Consider the following 19,869-nt stretch of genomic DNA (forward strand, 5'->3'; position numbering starts at 1 on the left):
TCTGAATTTCTCACTGTTATATGTCTGTGCTAATTTGCTTCAGTCACTTCTATCTAATCCTCATATCTACCTTCCTTTCTGCTCCCTGGGTTTTAATTATTGCCAAAATGTGAGATAATTAGTCCACACAGCTGGGGTTTTTTTGGGTTTTTTTTTTTTGTCTTTTAAGTTTTATTTATTTATTATTTTTTTTAAATGAAGGCGGCCCTCAGAGAGGGAATCAGCTTTCCACACAGGCCTGTAGTAATTATCAACATCAAAAGTTGAATAGTCATAAATTATCTAGAATAGGGGTGAAAAAATAGAAAACTAAAGAAATTATCACTTGTTGGCCAGGCGCGCTGGCTCACGTCTGTAATCCCAGCACTTTGGGAGGCCGAGGCAGGCTGATCACGAGGTCAGGAGATCGAGACCATCCTGGCCAACAAAGTGAAATCCCGCCTTTACTAAAAATACGAAAATTAGCTCAGCGTGTTGGTGCGCCTATAGTCCCAGCTACTCGGGAGGCTGAGGCAGGAGACCACTTGAACCCAGGAAGTGGAGGTTGCAGTGAGCCCAGATCGTGCCACTGCACTCCAGCCTGGTGACAGAGCAAGACTCTGTCTCAAATAAAAAAAAATCATTTGTCAGAAGGTAAAAATTAAAATTTACTACTCTGAGAAGACACATATGTTGCAAATACATAGTGCATTTTAGGCCAGTGTTTCTCAAACTTCAATGCAACTATTAATCTTTGAATCTTGTTAAAACGTAGATTCTGATTTAATAAGGAGTGGGGCCTAAGATTCCAAATGTCTAAAAAGCTGGAAACCATCATTCTCAGCAAACTATCGCCAAGGACAAAAAACCAAACACCACATGTTCTCACTCATAGGTGGGAATTGAACAATGAGAACACATGGACACAGGAAGGAGAACATCACACACTGGGGCCTGTTGTGTAGTGGGGGGAGGGAGAGGGATAGCATTAGGAGATATACCTAATGTTAAATGACGAGTTGATGGGTGCAGCACACCAGCATGGCACATGTATACATATGTAACTAACCGGCACGTTGTGCACATGTACCCTAAAACTTAAAGTATAATAAAAAAAAAAAAAAAAAAAAAACAAGCTCCCAAGCACAGCCTATGCTGCTAGTTCTTGGACCTCAAGAGCAAAAGATTTTAAGCAATCTGACACACTTCCAAGTCCTTTAACCTATTAATATTCTTAGGCACCAGCTTTTTTAAAGACTAATTTTACTAACCTGTACTGGATTTAATTGTCTCCTTTCCAATTGATTGGCCCAGCAGGTCGTATTGATTTAACCTAGAGCCATCAGGAGCAACCTGTACTGAATCAGATGCATTGTAAGTCCAAATATAAGTGACCTCTGAAGTTGTATATGCATCTATAGGAAATCAGAAAAAATATTCTAAGCATTTTAATAAGAACCATCAATCTAGTGCTACACGAACAGTTGTGTATTTCATACAATCACTATATACTTTCAATATTAATAGTTAAACATCACATTTAGGGCAAAAATGTCTCATTTGAATTTACTTCAATATGAGAGTTATGAAGTAGACCAAAAGAGATGATCATGACCATGACAGTATATTCATTGCAACCACCTTGAAAGGTGAAGAGCAAATTTCTTGTTAGAGTCTCTTATAATCACTGGGCCCTTAGATGATTATAACATCTCCTTTAGGCCAAAGGTAGCATATGAAGACACTGTGGTAAAATAAGCTGTTTAGCTTATTTATAAATAGCAATCACTCATAAGATAAAAATCAAAATTCAAAATTATATTAATTTTTGGACATAAATGTAGCCTAGTTAAGAGTTAAATGAGTTAGCTATCGTAATACAACGCATTTCATTAGAATAAAAAGTAATTATTATAGAACATATAAGATAAATAATAATGCTATACTTGCATCAAGTTGCAAATCCTTTTAAAATCATACTCGTTTTTAAATGAATCAATGCACACAGATATCACTAACCTACACATTCATAGCATCCCAGTTAAACTATTGATTGGCAGGAAGAGGAAAAACTGCAAACAGATCAGACATAACTTCCTGATTTATTGGCCAAGGATGCAGAAATTAGCAGAAGTAAGATGACTTCAGAGATGGCATGCAGGCAACATATCTGGTCTTAGCCTTTCTCTGGCAGTGGTATTTTCTTACACCTCTATGCCCTACTGGGGAACAGATAGCCTCTCCATGTAGGCAGAGTCCCTCCACAGTTGAGTAACAGGTAATTCTTTCTATACTACTGACCTTCTGAAGAACTTCTATGCACTTTTACTCATGAGAATGTTTAGAGATGTAGTTACCCCTAGTTCTTGAGCAAAACTCAGCATCACAGTCACGTTACCAATTAAGGGAGAGAAAGGGCCAGTTGTCTCTGGCAACAGTTCTACCTCCAGCTCTCTAGACACTGGAAATCTCATTCTCTGCAATCTATAACTTTCCTAGCTTTAATAGCACCATACTGTGGTGACTCTGGTTCTGAAATTGATCTAAAGTCTGTGATCGCAAATCAATTTCCACTCAACCATCAGTAACAATAGAGTAAATGATTATGAGTTTGTGTTTTCTAATGACATACCTGGCATTGTCTAACGGCAATGTTGTCTGGTTTTCTGAATGTTGCTACTAAATGTTAGTATCAGTGAAACACCATTATCACTACATATATAGTCACCTACATTCACAATTAAATTACATTATGTGAAGCAATTTTTGAAATAGGATTCTAAAAATGTATATGTATATTTATATATATGTATATACTTTTAATAGAGAAATGTTCATATGATTTGATATGAATGAATTTTAATTATTCTAAGGTTTAGTTTTCTAATTAAGTAATTTCAATTCATTAACCATTAATGATTGATTACACCGAGAACATTAAACAACAACAAAACTAATGTGAATAACTAGCAACTCATTTGTAGATCAAGTGGCTTGTTTTGTTTCCCCCATGAATACATATTCTGGTGCTCTCTTCAATAAAATTTCGAATGGCACAGAATTTAACAAAAAGATACATCAAAATGATCTACTTTACGTTGGAAGGGGCTCACAATACTCTGTAGTCGTCAATAAATTATGAAGTTTTTTTTTTTTAGCGGAACGACATCACTTTTGAATTATAATGTTTCTTTTAAACATAAATAAGAAAAAATGAAACCCTATAAAAGACATGACATTTTTAAGGCACTAATGAGATACTGATAGGCAGTGACTCTGTCTGATTCATGCCTGTACTTCCAGGACCTGCTACAGTGCCTGATACACAGAAGAAAAAGTCTCAATTCACTCTTACTAGATTAATAAATTAAGTCATAATATTTTAACTATGTTCTTTACTGCTATGGAAGATGGAAATCTAGAGAAAAGCTCAAGAGTTTATTAAAGAAAGTGACTGATTCTTCACATGTCTTTTGAAAAAGCAGTTACTGCACTTCATTATTTAGATAAGAATATAGTTTTGAGATTTTGTGTCTGGTGAAAATAATGCAGCAGAAATTTATGCAAAGCAGATTAAAGCCTCTCCCGAAGAGAGGGAGTTATATACATTAACACACATATAAACCGAGAGGTCATAATAATGTTTCTCAATAAAGTATCAAAGGAGAGAAAGTTTTACAAAATTCATTATAAATTCCACTTGTAAATTAAGCTGCCATTAAATAATCTTGTTTGTGTTAATTAACCCATTTTTGAGTCCTATGTTGCATTAAGCAGATGTATACCAACTGATTCTTAATATTTGGTTACCAGGAAAAACACTTCAAAATTATTTTTAGCTGTCAATTTTTAATCTGAAAGTCAATTTACAGCTTCTTTTGGATTAATGAATAGAATATCCCTAGACTTTCATTCAGAAACTATCCTGCACAATGTGCACATGTACCCTAAAACTTAAAGTATAATAAAAAAAAAGAAATTCTAAAATCAAGTTAAACAACAAGGAAAAATTTAAAGGTATGCGGCAATAGGAATAAAACAAAACAAGACTGAATTTAAAATTGTAAGCACACAGAAAAAAAAATGCTTCTTTTGATTGAGGACACTGACGAAGTTCCTGAAATACAATCCTTTTGTGGAGTGGGGGTAGGGAAGAAGAGGGCTTTCAAGTAAGGAAGGAATAAATGAGTAGAAGAAAAAGTCACAGCTGCTTCTGCCAAACTTTGTATGCCAACATTGTCAGCTATGGCTTGGCTTGTATATTACTCCACACTGGTGTCCATACTTTTAATACTTATGCATCAAGCACCTACTACAGGCAAAGACAATAAAATAACATAAAAATTGTTTATTCAGAGTGTCAGAAAATAAATGTGAAGAAAACAAAATTAGTGCTAATTATTTAAACAAAAAATGCCTAGCAGCAAACTTTATTTGTTGCTCATAGCTGCTCCTTCTGGGTACAGAAAACTATATGCTCAAGCATGTGATATTTCTGCACTCTGTAGATGCAGTATAAGAGATTTTTAAATTTCATTTAAATATTTTCAAGTGTGCTTATTTCATTTTCAGAATCGAGACATCCATCACATCATTTATATTTGATGCCTTAATGACAATACCTTGTCAACTGAAAAAAAAAGTCCTTTTTACAACATGATTACATCTTGAATTAATCTTTTCTTTGGTATCAAGGCTTTTCAATTTTTTCTATAATGCCTCTTATGTAATGGAAATAAGTCCTTCTCTGCTGCATCTGCTGTGGTTTTCTCAGCATCATGTTTACATTGTATAACATGATTGACTATCTTAACTAATGTTGGAAGAAATGCCAATACTGAAGTTATGGTTTCCATGACAATAAAAGAAGGCTTTGTAGTTAAAGAGGAGATTCTCAAAGAAAATTGAGACCTGACACCTTTTGCAAGAACACACAAGATTGCAGTTCTTGTACCACAAAAGTATGATCATCAAAATAATTAGAGGGTTTTGCATTCATATGAGCCACCATTCTTCCGTTTTCTTTTGCTTGATACAGTTTGTGAGGAGAAGGCATACGATTCAGCAATACATAGTTTTAATCAGGTGAGAGTACTGTATTTCTATTCAACAGAGAAGAAAAAGTCAAAAGCTATTCAGAAGGGACAAAGATGAGGGTGCCAAAAAGAGCACAGTCTCTAAAAAGGTCAGGCAATAGGACACCCTCACACAAGAGGGAGGCTGCTCAGCTGTGTTCATGGATTTATGCTGAACCTACCCAGAATGTCATGTGGGCCTAGGGAGATGATTTGACCTTCCTCCTTTTCAATTATTCTGGAAGTATGAATGCTTCTGCTTGACATACAAGATATAACCCCTCTGACCTAAAGAAGAGCCAACTGCACAGACCCTTTTCTGAAATGTCCTATGTACATAGAAGGTACCAGAATGTAGCAATGCAGCTACATTATCTCCTTTAATTTAAGAAATAAAAAAGAAATCCTTCCATTAGTTACAGTAGAAGACAATGACACAGACTAAGCTTCTGTGCATGTCATTTGCAACAGGCTGATTGCCACTTTATAGGATCTATCCTTTCCAATTAATTCTTAGTTGATGAAAAAGAAACATTTGAGTTTTTAATATTCTAGCACTTGAAAAAGAAGGTAAATTACAGTCCTAACCTTCAAGAAACTCCTGGTCTAATTTTACACATGTACTAAAACACATACTAGTAAAAATAAGTAATAATTGTTTACCACCATGATTAAATTATAATAATATTTGAGAGATGTTCCTTAAGGACAATTAGCATGGCTTTTACATACATATCTTATTGACAATTGTCAATCATCTCATAATTTGAGAAAAAAACTAGACAATTGAGCAGTGCTGCTGACTTTCCCTGATATTATTGACCCAAAACATGTAACTTCATCCCTGTACTTACAGCTGCCAAATTTCAGAGGACATGAATGAGCATCCATTGGGAAATCCTCCAAGTGCATTGGGCATTCAGCTTGAACTGTAAGCCTAAAAGTCAAAATTTCACTATTTGTTTAAGTATATTGGTAAGTCAAGAAAAATCACTCGTCATTACTGTCAACAGACTCGATAGAGGTAGAGCTTTAATCACAGCATTAGGCTCATTCATATTTAAATAATCTTTTGTTCATTCATGTTTAGGTGATCCCTCAGAAGATATTGGCGTATACGAATTCTCAGTATAACTGAAAATAATAATTAAAAATATACTTTAGCCATTTTAGTTTCTTAAGAAGTGAAGAAATTACATATGCATTTTAAAGGGCTCTTTTCTCATTAAGCTCACTATTAACACTTGAAATCTTAAGGACCAAAAAAAATCTCTATCATTAAAAGAATGCTATTGTCTCCGTTATCTCATCAACAAACACAGAGCAAAATTGATCAAAGGATTTAATATTAGTTCAGAGGAGCTCCCTTCAACATATGTGAATTGTGAATTGATACTGTATACTGCATATATATTCACAGCTATACATATAGTGCTAGATATAAATACATACACAGATGTATTTCCTAGAAATAGCTTTATCAAGTTTAGATTGTTGGCTAAATTATAAACACAAATTACGAATGCTAAATATATATTTTTCTGTATCTACATGATTACAACAAAGAGTAGTCATAGAAAATTTGATATAATGCAAACTTCCAATTATTCCATTTCATATAAAGACAAAGTGGATATAGCAGGTACTAAATAAAATTTATAGAGAAATCTGTTATAATGAGCAAAGCAAATGTGACCACAATTTGTTATGGCTTAAATTCTAAGAAAATGTTTAAATAGAACCTTAGACAATATATTCCAAAATTATATATGTCCTGTGACTGCATTTTATTTAAACCCTAAAGTTTTACTCATTGCCTTAATTAATAGAAATGATCAATGTACAAAGTCAACAGGGGCATTGCATCTGAATATATTGCAATATTCAAAGGGAGAGACAGAGGCAGAAAGACTAGCTAGCACTTCCATTTAGGCAATGAACATTTAGTAATGAGTCCTCAAGAAATTTTTTCTTTAAAGATCAGAAATAGCATAGGACTGTATTGTTGTCCCTTCTTAAATAACTTTCATAACCGAAATCTAACACTTATCTTATGAAATGACAACACATCAAATAACTGGAATACGTGTTTCTGTCTATATATAATGCTGATGTCAGATGTCTGTTTTAAATCTTTTATGAAACATTTTAACTTTAGATTCCACATAATCTTACTAGATTTGTGATTTTTTTCCTACATAATACAAGTAACTTATTTTACAAAATTAATTCATGAATATGCTTAAGATGTAATAGGTTTTAGGATCAACAACTATTTATTCTGCAAGAAAATTTTATTACAGTTTAAATCATATAAACAATGCTATAGGATACTTTTTGAGTTACAAAATGGCAATTTCATATGGTTCAATCTAGTACATGTTTATGGTATCTAATATACTTGTAAGCCTTATTAAATAAAGCTTTCTCTCTGAATTTAAATTAAAGTTATTTTTTCTTTGGAGTAACTTCATAGGGAAAATTAAAATATTAAATTAGGCTGAGCGTGGAGGCTCACGCCTGTAATCCCAGCACTTTGGGATGCCGAGGTGGGTGGATCACTTGAGGCCAGGAGTTCGGGGCCAGCCTGGCCAACACGGCGAAACACTGTATCTACTAAAAATACAAAAACTAGCCTGGCATGGTGGCACGTGCCTGTAGTATCAGCTACTTGGGAGGCTGAGACAGGAGAATCTCTACAACCCAGGAAGCAGAGGTTGAAGTGAGTCGAGATTGCACCACTGCACTCCAGCCTGGGTGATAGAGCAAGTCTCCATCTCAATAAACGAATAAATAAATAAAGACTTACTTTGAAATAACAAAAATTGTGATGGGACATCTGATAAGATATTAAAATTGTATGTTGATACAAATAAAATTCAAATCATTATTTAAAATGTACTTAATAAAAATGTCATGTGAAGAATAACGAAAAACATCAATTCATAATAATAAAAGCAATTCTTAACATTTAAAGAACTAAGATGAGACTCAAACTCATAAAGACTATTTTATATAGTTTTTTAAATCAAACCATTTGCAAAGCATATTATGGGTACTTCAACAATCTGTTAGAAAGCACTCAACTTTTGTTAATACTTGACAGCTAGATTGGCTGGTTGTTTAATACATGAAAATTTCTCAGTATATAAATACATCACATCAAACCTAAAAACATACCTCATGGTATACAGCAGAGTCCCATCATCCTGAATTCGAAGCAACTTATTTGGCATTGTCATATTATGAGCTACTGATTTTTTCCCATTGTGAAAAAAGGTATCTGGAGTCCAGATTTTGCTAGCCATTAAATTGTTTAGTCGAAGGATATTCATAGGACCTTTAAATTTTAAACGCTCATCTTTCCATTTTTGTCGAAAGAAAACATCAATTGTATATTCCTGAAATAAAAAATAGAATTGTTTTGAAAATAGTAAATGTTGTAGACACAAGACACGATAAAATTCCAAAATAATATTCTAACTAATTTAAACAGAGAGAGCTATATTGAAAGGAAAACATTTTTAATCAGAAAGATTACTCCTTTGGCTTATCAATACATGTTGCCACATACAATGGGATCAAGTACGTCTGTGTATACTATTAGCTATATATTCTTCTGAAAAGAAGAAGTAAATTCACTTTGGCCTCTTTTAGTTGAACAAGGTCTCAGTCAAACTGCTCCACTGCATCCTGTAGTTTAGAGCTGCTTGGAGAGGGGATAAGCTTGAGCAGGGTCTGGTTGAATTATTTTAAGTAGCCTATTTCAAGAAAAAATGAGTAGGCAGCTTTCCCAGTAGCAAACAAATAAATAAATAAATAAATAAATAATTTTTAAAAATTAAAAAGAAAAAACATAACAGAAAAAATTAAAAAGAAAAATTAAAAAATTAAAAAAAACACAACACTTAAGCACACTGTCAGATCTGTATGAATCATCATCTCCTGTTGCCAAAGAAACTGTAAATTATCATATTTATTTTTTAATCCTAAAAAATGGTGAGAACATGATATTGTTAGCAAGACTGTCTTAGGAGATAATTTCAATAAAGTTTATTTATGACATTAGTTGTAATACAAGCACCTTACAAATTTTTAGAATACTTAAATTATGCCTATCTTGCAGATAAACTCCCTCATGTTAAAATGTACTTTAAAATATTGTTACAGACCCGCTAGTGATCATGTCCTCTATTATTTTTCTCCAAATTTTAACTTAGGTGAAACTCTCTTTCTCTCTCTCTCTCTCTTTACCTCTCTCTCTATCTTTACCCTATCATTCTTAAGGTAACGTACACATTTTAAATGAGATATACAATGCACAATTGTGAATACTATTTATAATCCATTGGATATTAATTTTTGTCAGTGTATATTTGTATAAACATACTATAAATAATTGAAATGCTCAATTACACACCTGAGATTTGAAATTCAGAAACTGTCCTTTGAGCACAAAACCAGTCATTACATGTTAGAAAATAAACAATGCAGCGATAGCAATTTTACTAAATTAATGTTTGCAAAAAAGAACAGATAAAAAGGTCATATATTATAAAATAGAAAATCATTTGTACAAATCTGAATGAAATACATGAATCCCAGTGATCCCTCAAAACTTGAAACTGTGATGATACTAACAAGTGAAAATCCTAGGTAATGGCATGTGAGTAGCAAATGAACAGAGGCTCTGGGCTGTTAATCCTTAAGGGAATATTCTATAACCTAGTGAGCGTGGGCGCACTATCATCTAGTTATCTTTTTTAATGCTTAACTCTAAACATTAAATGGAACTCTAAAATTAAAAAAATAATGAACAAAGGGATGAGTCTTTGCACTGCAAGTTTCATGTAAGTATTTCTTTTTTAACTGGGATTCCTCAAATACTAGCCTAATGTGACTGCATATGATTCTTGGTTACTTTTCCAGGCAAAATTAATGAATTTTAAAACTTTTTATAAAACTTCGAATTCTATATTTCACTTCTGTAAGATGAGGGTATGTTTTATCTGTTTCAGAAGCTATTGATATGACAGTCATTTTCTGGAGCTCAATCACATAGGAGATACTTAAAATTTACAAACAGGAAGTTGCAAGTGATTTTTTTTTACATTTTAATGATGTATTTTACTTATTTATTTTATTTTTTAATAACTTCAACTTTTATTTTAGATATGGGGGCATATGTGCAGGTTTGTTACATGAGCATATTGTGTGATGCTGAAGTTTGGGATACTATCATCCAGAGAGTTAGCATATTACCCAATAGTTAGTTTTCCAACCCTTGTCCTCCTCCCTCCCCGCTCTAGCAATCCCCAGTGTCTATTGCTGTCATCTTTATGTCCATGAGTATCCAATGTTTAGCTCCCACTTATAAATGAGAACATGCATTATTTGATTTTCTGTTACTGCGTTGATTTGCTTAGGATAATGGCTTCCAGCTGCATCCATGTTGCTGCAGAGCGCAAGATTTTGTTCTCTTTTAAGGCTTCCTAACATCCCATAGAGTACATGAATCGAATTTTCTTTATCCAATCTGTCATTGATGGGCATCTAAATTAATTCCATGTCTTTGCTATCGTGAATAGTGCTGCAATGAACATATGCATGCATGTGTCTTTTTGGTAAAACGATTCATTTTCTTTTGAGATATATAACCAGTAATGCGATTGCTGGGTTGCATGGTAGGTCTGTTTTAAGTCCTTTGAGAAATCTCCAGACTGCTTTCCACAGTGGCTGAACTAACTTACATTCCCAGCAACAGTGTGTAAGTATTCACTTTAGTCTGCATCTGTTTTTTTTTTTTTCTAACTTTTTAATAATGGCCATTCTGACTGATATAAGATAGTATCTCATTGTGGTTTTGATTTCCATTTCTCTGATGACTGGTGATGTGAAGCATTTTTTCATCTGTTTGTTGGCTGCTTGTATGTCTTCTTTTATGCAGTGTCTGTTCATGTCTTTTGTCCACTTTTTAACGAGGTTGTTTGGTTTCACTTGTTGAATTATTTAAGTTTCTTAAAAATTGTTTCCAGAATTATTATTTATCTTTGAGGGCTCACAGTGTCCTAGGTGTGCCCTGCCAATCTATCTAACATAGTTTGAGTCTTTTTTCTCCCACCCTCACCATGCAAACTATGTTATGCTCTAGGCAATTGTAACAATCCCCACTCCTTGACATTCCTCAAATAGAGCAAGTTCTCCACCTGCCTCAGTCCCTTGAACACCTGCAAAAAAACATAGCCAGCTCTCTTTGTATTTCTGTAGAGCCCTTCATTCTTTCAAGATCATCTATTGCAATTATATATTTGCTTCTTTGCCTCCCAAATAGCTTATAAATCTTCAAGAAAGGGACCATGTCTTTCATTTGTGTTCTATTTTCTTTTTGTTTTTCAGACATACACAAGAGTATAAAGAATATTACAAACACCTTGTAACCATCACCTAGCAGAAATGTCATCACAAATCTTATTGAAGCCCTTCCTCTTCTGTTAATCCCTTCTCAATCACAGCCCCCTAGTCCCTGAGGAAATAAGTATCTTGAGTTTAGTGTACACCATTCCCGTACATGTACTTTCACATTTAGTACATATATACACACACACACACACACACATATATATATATAGTGTGTCACATTTTAAACATTCATATACACAGTATCATACCTTGTATATTTTTCTGACACTTGCATCTTTTAGCTACTTTGCTGAGGTTTACTCATGGCAATATATCTAGCCCTTTGATTCATTTTCACTGCTTTATAGTATTATATTGGAAGACAAACTTCACAATATCATCATCGTTTTTCCTCATCCTTATTTTTCTTATTTATAATTTGTCACCATCACAAGCAATATTGCTACAAATATTCTTGTTCCACACTTGTAATACAAAGGTATAAGAAGAGTTACTCTAGAACAGAGGTCAGCAAATTTTTTCCATTAAGTGTTAGTCAATAAACATTTTAGAATTTGTGGGCCATATGGTTAGCATCACAACTTTCCAACTCTGCCACTGCAATGTGAAAGCAACCATAGATTGCATAAATGAATGATCATGGCTATGTTCCAATAAAACTCTGTTTACAAATATAGGCAGCTGACAGCTTCTTTCCCATGGGCTGTAGTATGCTGACACTGCCCTAGACTAAATCTGTAAGTAAGATTACTGGAATTTCGTGTATGTGCATCTTCAAAATAACAAGATATTTTTAAATTGAAATCCTAAGTGGTGTGTAAATTTATATTCTCACTAGAAGTGTATAAATGTTCTTGTTTATGTACAACTTGGCAGAGACAGAATATTTCATTTTAGACATGATTAGTGTGAAACGGGTCATGGTGCAACCACGAGGATTTCTCTGTTAATTAGTAACAAATAATATATGTTCATGTTTATTAAAAATTCTAGTTTTCTCCTCCATAAATTGTCTGTTCACTTCATCTACTCAGTTTCCTTTTGGGTTGTCTGTCATTTTCTCACAGACCACTGGGCTCCACTGGCTTTTCTTTCTCTTGACAATGGCAGAAGTACAAAAGAACAAACTCCAGTGCACAAGCCCATTTCAAGCTAGTGCTTGTGTAATATGTTTTAACAGCCCATTGGCTAAAGCAATTTACATAGTTAAATTGATGGATAATTGGTGTAGTAGGTAACCCCAACTCTCAGTGAGAGGGCACTACAAAATGAGATGGGAAAATGTGGCTATAGGAAGCGGTAAAGAACTTAAGCCAGTATTTCATCATTGCAACTGAACAGACTAGGCCTCTGTGAGAGAAACATAAAAGATGTTAGTGAATGAATAAAGAGTTTGAGGTCATCTGAAATTTCAATGAAAGTCACATGAGTCTAATCTCAGGGAGGCAGGTTGGTTATAACTTAGTAAATGTAACTATTATCAACTGTATTATACCTAAATGAAGGGTGAGCCTTTAAGTGGAAGCAGGGTAATCAGCTTAGGACAGCGGCTTACAAAGTAAAGTGTGTATATCCATTTGGGTGTAGGAAGAAAATATTAGAATCTCGATTTTTATATATCACTTTAAATATAAAAATAAATGAAGCTTTATATATGGAACGATATAGACATTATTAAGAGTAAGAACGTAAATAAATAAATTAAGGTCATGTTTATAAGGCATTCTATGGGAAGAGAAGGGGCAACAGCAGGAAATGGGGTAGTGAATGCATTTGTTATCAGTGTACCGTGATTGTGCCTAGTTAGGTGAATTTACAATACTTATTTTTGATTAAACTAGCTCTAATGAAAATAGGCAATTGGCTTCAGAAGATTACTGATAAAACACCATGGAAGAAAATAATAATTGTACAAACGAAAGTGGGAAACAAGAAAAAGAAATACCACACTCTGCCTAATATGAGCCCTACATGAGCCAGGTAAAAAAAAAAAAAAAAAAATGGTAAACAAATAAACTCTAAAAAAAATCCAAAAAAAATTTATAATTATCAGTGAGGCTATTTAAAATATGGGTTTATGCCCACTGTTTATAAAAATAAGTTTCATCTTAAGCACATGTTTTAATTTAAAATACTGGTCAATGATAGTATCAGATCATTGCAAGTAACAAGTCATTTTAAAAACTAAAAATCTGGAACACAAAGACAAATACCAAAAGTTGATGGATGGATTTTTAAATATGAACATCATAATTCACTAACCAATAGCCAATGACACATTTCTTAAATTTGAATCTATAATAGTTGTAAAGGCAAGTATTAATGTGATATAAATTTAGAATCTTTTAATTGCTGCAACATAATCTATTTAAGAAAAATATTAAAAAATATTAAAAATAATAAACTGCACTTAAACATTAATTACTAGAAATATCATAAAAATTTTAAGTGGGAGCAAAAATAAATGTACTTCTTTGATAAATATAATAATTAGTCCTTAAAATAAATATTTATTTTTAAATGTTCACTTTGGTCCATATTTTATATTTTTATATATTAGTGTAAAATATAGGTATAGATATATAGATACATAAACAAATATAGCTGACTAACCAGTTTTTGTATGTTTTGTTTTCTAGACTGAAAAGACAGGGAAAGAAGACATTTCAATAAAATAATATTCTTTGCATAGCCACTAAGTACAAGATTTCCAAATAAATTATTTTCATGTGATTCCCTTAAATGCTTGTAAAATGCACAATCTAAGTATTTGAAAAGAATATTCTTGAAAAGTGCATTTAAAATTAACTTCAGATTTTCATGAGTATATACTAACAGAGTTATTACCTGATTTGTGTTTTATAAGAAATTTACCAAACAAATAAAAAATGGTCTAACTCCTTGATACAAACTTAAAGGCTTAGATCCATCAACTGAGACTCTAAAAGAAATCAATAATAAAAGGATGAATTACACAATGCATTGGAGAATACACATACAACTAAAGTGCAAATTTAATAAGAAACAAACAAAAAACAACAAGGATATATCAGCTTGCATGTATCCTATGGCTTATTCACAGGAGAAGTGAGACTGACTGTTGGGTTACTCTGAAGAGTTGAAAAATCCATACACTCCAAGATTTCAAAAATTCCTTACAGGAAATTTAACCCAATTTCCTCCTTTCACAGATGGGAATATAGATAAATTCAATGAATTTCCTGTTTTCAAGTTTGTTAGTGACAGAACCCAGACAAAGATGCAGTTTCCAGTCAAATGTTTTTGCCACTACTAAAAATCTCCATTTACAGCAAACTCCTTAAGTGTTATATCCATAATTTGTCCTGGAAACAAGGAAATCACTCTCTATAAACTATTGCACAGTTTATCATATAAACTTGATTTTAAGGACACATTAACTTAATGAAGGCATCATATTCTTTACTGCCTGACTACATTAATTATAAATCAGTACTTATAGCCAATTCCTGAAGAATCTTATCCACTCACTAAAACACAACTAAATTGCAGGACTGTTCCTGGAGTGATTTCTCATTTACTTTGATTTTCTACATTTATTTACTTATTACATTATACTCTTGTGGCTAATAAAGGCTAGTCTCCCTTGAGTAAATTCCAATCAGTGTGTTTCTTCTATAATGAAGAACATGTAGTCTATGAAGCAGGTATGCAACAATGTAAAAAATATCACCCTTGGAATACACAAGAATAATGAAGCTCGAATACTTTCAGTTGGTACTCAAAGGGGGCTAGATAACAAATTTAGCACAGTATTTGCATTGCAAAAATTGCAAAAACAATGAGAATCTTAAGAACAGATCAGCAAAGGGCCAATAAACCCAATTAGTACAAGCCTTATTATACAAAGAAATTCACCAAACTACAGTTGCAGAACAACATAGCTACTGCACATTCAAAACATAGTGGAGGTAAGATGTTTGGGCATTCTTTTTGGAACTAGGGGCCAGGCAAATTTCACTAACAAATTAGAAAATGTTACTAAAGATTCATATTTTAACAGAAGATAATTAAAATATATATAATAGAAGTATTCAATATGATTAATAGTTATAGCAGACAGCAATTTACTTTGACATAATATGTGTCATTTAAAATTCATAACATCCTTATTGCATATGCAAAATTATACCAATTTCACAAGTGGAAAATACTTCAAAAGCAATATTTACTTAAAAAAAGACAGAGAGGCAAAATTTGGTCTCAAATTGTGTGTTTCTAAATACCATGGTCTTTTCATTATACCATACATAAAGCAACCCTTGAAGGCAGAATATCAGAATAAAATTTCCTTCTTTCATAGATCAATAAATGGACATTACTCATGGCTTATGAGAAGTTACAGGAAGAACTAAGTTGTAGGGCTGAGACTGGAGTTTTGGAATCTCTGAAAAGGGTATTTTCTTCAAAACCTGATGTTGGAAAAACTGAATAGCCATATGCACTAGAATTAAATTGGACATCTATCTTATCCCATACACAAAAATCAACTCAAGGCAGACTAAAGACCTAAAGGTAAGACCTGAAACTATAAAACTCCTAGAAGAGAAGATAGGCTCTTTGACATTGATCTTGGCAATGAGTGTTTTGAACATCACTCCAAAAGCTCAGGCAACAAATGTAAAAATAAACAAGTCGGCATACATCAAACTAGAAAGCTTCTGTACAGCAAAGGAAACAATCAACAAAATATAAAGGTAGCCTTATGGATTGGGAGAAAATACTTGCAGATTGTATATTTGATAGGAGATTAATATCCAAAATACATAAGGAATTCACACAACTCAATAGGTAAAGAATCTGAATCGACAGTTCTCCAATAAAAACACAAAAATGGTCAATAAGTATATAAAGAGGTGCTCAACATCACTAATCATCAAAGAATTACAAATTAAAATCAATATCACCTCACACCTGTTAGGATGGTTATTATCAAAAAGACAAGAGACAACGAGTGTTGGCCAGGGTGTGGATAAAAGGGAATCCATGTACACTGTTGGTGGGGATGTAAATTGGTGTATCTATTAGGGAAAACAATATTTATATTCCTCAAAATGTTAAAAGCAGAGTTACTATATGGCCCAGGAATCTTTCTGTTAGGTATATACCCAAGATAAATGAAATCATGACCTTTAAAGATATTGGCATTCACATGCTCATTGTAGCATTATTCACAATACCCAATATACAAAAACAATCTAAGTGTCCGCCAATGCATGAATAAATTATTTAAATATAATATATATGTACAATGAAATTCTATTCAGCCTTAGAAAAGGAGATCCCGTCATTTGCAACAATATAGATAAACATGGAGGGCATTATACTAAGTAAGGTAAGTCAGACGCAGAAGGAAAATACTGCATGATCTCACTTACATGTGGAAAAAAGGAAGAGAGAAAGGTACGTTGGTTGGTTGAATACATAGAATAAAATCTTGGTAATTACTGCGGTGGGATGTGAAGAGGGAAAAAAATGGGGAGGTGTCAATCAAAGGGTATAAAGCTTAGATACATAGGATGAATGTCTACAGATCTAAGGTAAAACACAACGACTATAATTATTGTATACTGGAAATGTAAGTGCTCTTACTGGAAAAAAAAGTAAACTATGCAAGATGATGGATATGTTCATTTTACTTGACTGTAGTAGCCACTTACTATTATAAGTGCACTAAAATATAATGTACATCTTAAATGTGCATAATAAAAAATCTTTTCACAATTAAAACTAACTCAAATGCAAAATCAAATAATCATAATGATATATATTAAGTAATAAGAAATAGATGTTAAAAGCACAAGTTCTCAAGTCGGGTAGATCAGGGTACCTGGCTTTGAGCAGGTTGGCTAACCTTTCTTTATATCAGTTGACTTATCTGTAAAATGGTAAGAAAAATAGAACTTACTTCCTAGGACTCTTGTAAGGATGAAGTGAGATAATATTTGCAAAGTTCTCAGAAAATGGTTTGGACACCAAGGAAGACAGTCTGGCATAAATCATCTTCAAAAGATCCTTCTCCCTGTCCCCATACTCAACAAAAGGGTGGCCAGACAAGGTAGAGACACCCAGCAATTAAAGGTCATAAAGTTCCAGAGGCAGAGGCCACACAGGATACCACAAAGAATGCCATTGGAGAATAAGCCACCTGTGTTTTTGGTGACTGCAATAAGGAGGTCACTGAGAAGACATCACAAGTATGCCCCATGGGAGATCCAGTATTCATCCACCAACCATACAAACAGCATATATTGCTAACAGAGAACTACCAATAGAACCAGTTCAGTAAAAAGTTATGTTCCCCTTTTACTACTCTCCCTTACCATTGCATCAACTTTGAAAAACACAGAAAAAGAAGAGGAAGAGTAGATCTTGGCCTGTCTCCACAGTACATCCCTTACCTGTGAAAAAGGCATGGAAAAGGACAGAACATCTAGATGGCCTAAGAGACTGATGCTGAAATTAGTCTGGACTGGACTCTTTAAGCTATGGTATGCACTGAAGCATTGCCGTAATGTGAGAAAGGGGTTTGAAATAATAAAATCTTGCTGATTTCAGTCACCTGAATCTCTAAAGCCCTGGGGGTGAAGTAAAAACACTCTCACAGCCTCCAAGGCCCTGCACGATCTCTTCCTCTCTACCTCTCTAGCCACCCTACAATAATCCCCCACCACATCCACACACCCACGCCCCAACACATGCACCCCTCTATGCTGCCACAGTAATGACATAAGTATGTGTCAGGCCTCTGATTTATCATGCTGCATTTTACTATGCAAACTCACTAACCTCTGTTGATCAGTCTTCTCTATCCCCTCCCTATATCTGGACAACTTTTATTCCACACTGAGAACAAGGATCGTGACCACCTTCTTCAATGCTGTGTCACCGGCATCTAAAAAACTACTTGGAACATAGGAAATAAAGAATACTTTGCCCATGAATAAATGAATAAGGGGAGTCATTGTAAATTTAATGTAGTATGAAGGATACTGAGCCATAAGGTTTCTGATGAGACATAAGAAGAAAGGCATCATTAGCAGAGGCAGATGGCAGAAAAGCTCTCAGATGTCCTATGGCAGCAATCTGCAAACAACACCCTAATCCTTAAATTCACAGGTGTCAAGTGACTTTCGTTTGTGTGTTTGCATGTGTGCATCTAGGTAACTATGTTAAACTCATCACCAATATACTTTATAGTTATATAAATAGTTATGTTTTATAAAATAGTTATATTTTAACTATAATAGTTATTTTTAAATATTGTTGTCTTTTACAGAATGTATATAGTATAATAATTATATTTTAAAGAAAGTCAACACATACCAAAAAAGCCATGCAATTATAATTTGTCTGGTAACAGAAAGCATCATGTTTTAAAGTATCATTTGGGCATATCGCTATAACTTTTTAGGGGGTCACTGTGGTCTTCTTAGTCTTTATGGCCTTTATGGTCTGGCTCAGAATACTTTTCTAACCTAATCTCTCCCAAAATTCCTAAGAGCATTCTAGGCTCCAGTTACACTGAACTTTCACATTTTACTAAACTCAACAAGCTCTTCCAATTTGTGCTAAAATACTGTTTTTCCATTGTGTAGCTAGCCAATCCTCATTTGTTCTTCTTAGATATCTTTTTTTCCCTAAAAACCGTACCAAACTCTGTATCTACCACCAACATCCCCTCTGATACCACATTAATCCATAAATACTTCATTGAAAGCATTATCGTACTGTTTTAAAATGAACTATTTTCCTTAGCTGTCCTCCAATACCCTGTGAGCAATTTGAGGGCTACACTTACTTATTTCAGTTCCTAACATGGTGAGAAGCACTGAGTGTATACTTAGGAAATCTCGTTGAAATGTACAGACACAAGTTATGCCTTCTAGTAGCTCAGACTGCCATAAAAACAAAAATAAAAAAGTTAGGAAGATTTTCATAAGCCTGTGTACAAAGTCATTAAAAAAAAAAAAAAGTATGAACGCCATGTGGTGGAGCACAGGGATAAAGAGGACTGGCGACTTGGAGTAACCTAGAAAGAAATCAGAAAAAAAAAAATGAAATTTGAACTTGGCTTTGACTAAATCAAATATCTCCAGTTGGCAAAGGAGGAGGTAAGCATAACAAGAACAGGAAAAAACATGTGCAAGGCCAGAGAGTTGTTAAATATAATGACATGTTCAGGGAACAGTGAGAAGTTCAATGCCATCTTTAAAAATAAAAGCCTCACTGATAGTTATAATGCCGTATAGCTGCTGCCCTCTGTCTCGCCTCCTCTCTTCAACCACGCTGCTTAAAAATGTTACCTCCACTCTTTCTCTATTTCCTCACCTCCCACTTGCCTCCACCCACCGCA

The 19,869-nt window shown here is 33.7% G+C and overlaps 1 protein-coding gene across 7 annotated transcripts in view; it reads right to left on the reverse strand.

Annotated features, from left to right (window-relative positions):
- The window catches only part of GABRA2 (gamma-aminobutyric acid type A receptor subunit alpha2), a 151,253-nt gene that overhangs the window by 60,877 nt on the left and 70,507 nt on the right, over window positions 1-19,869 (reverse strand). For all 7 annotated transcript variants that reach the window (XM_019026034.4, XM_055384189.2, XM_004038632.5 and 4 more), the window contains 3 exons: window positions 8,235-8,455; window positions 5,909-5,991; window positions 1,251-1,394 (listed from right to left, as the gene is read on the reverse strand). In XM_019026034.4, the coding sequence (XP_018881579.1) occupies window positions 1,251-1,394; window positions 5,909-5,991; window positions 8,235-8,455 (448 nt within the window). The remainder of the gene's footprint in view (window positions 1-1,250; window positions 1,395-5,908; window positions 5,992-8,234; window positions 8,456-19,869) is intronic.

This window comes from Gorilla gorilla, chromosome 3 (assembly GCF_029281585.2).
Source record: "Gorilla gorilla gorilla isolate KB3781 chromosome 3, NHGRI_mGorGor1-v2.1_pri, whole genome shotgun sequence".
In the NCBI taxonomy this organism is placed as follows: domain Eukaryota; kingdom Metazoa; phylum Chordata; class Mammalia; order Primates; family Hominidae; genus Gorilla; species Gorilla gorilla.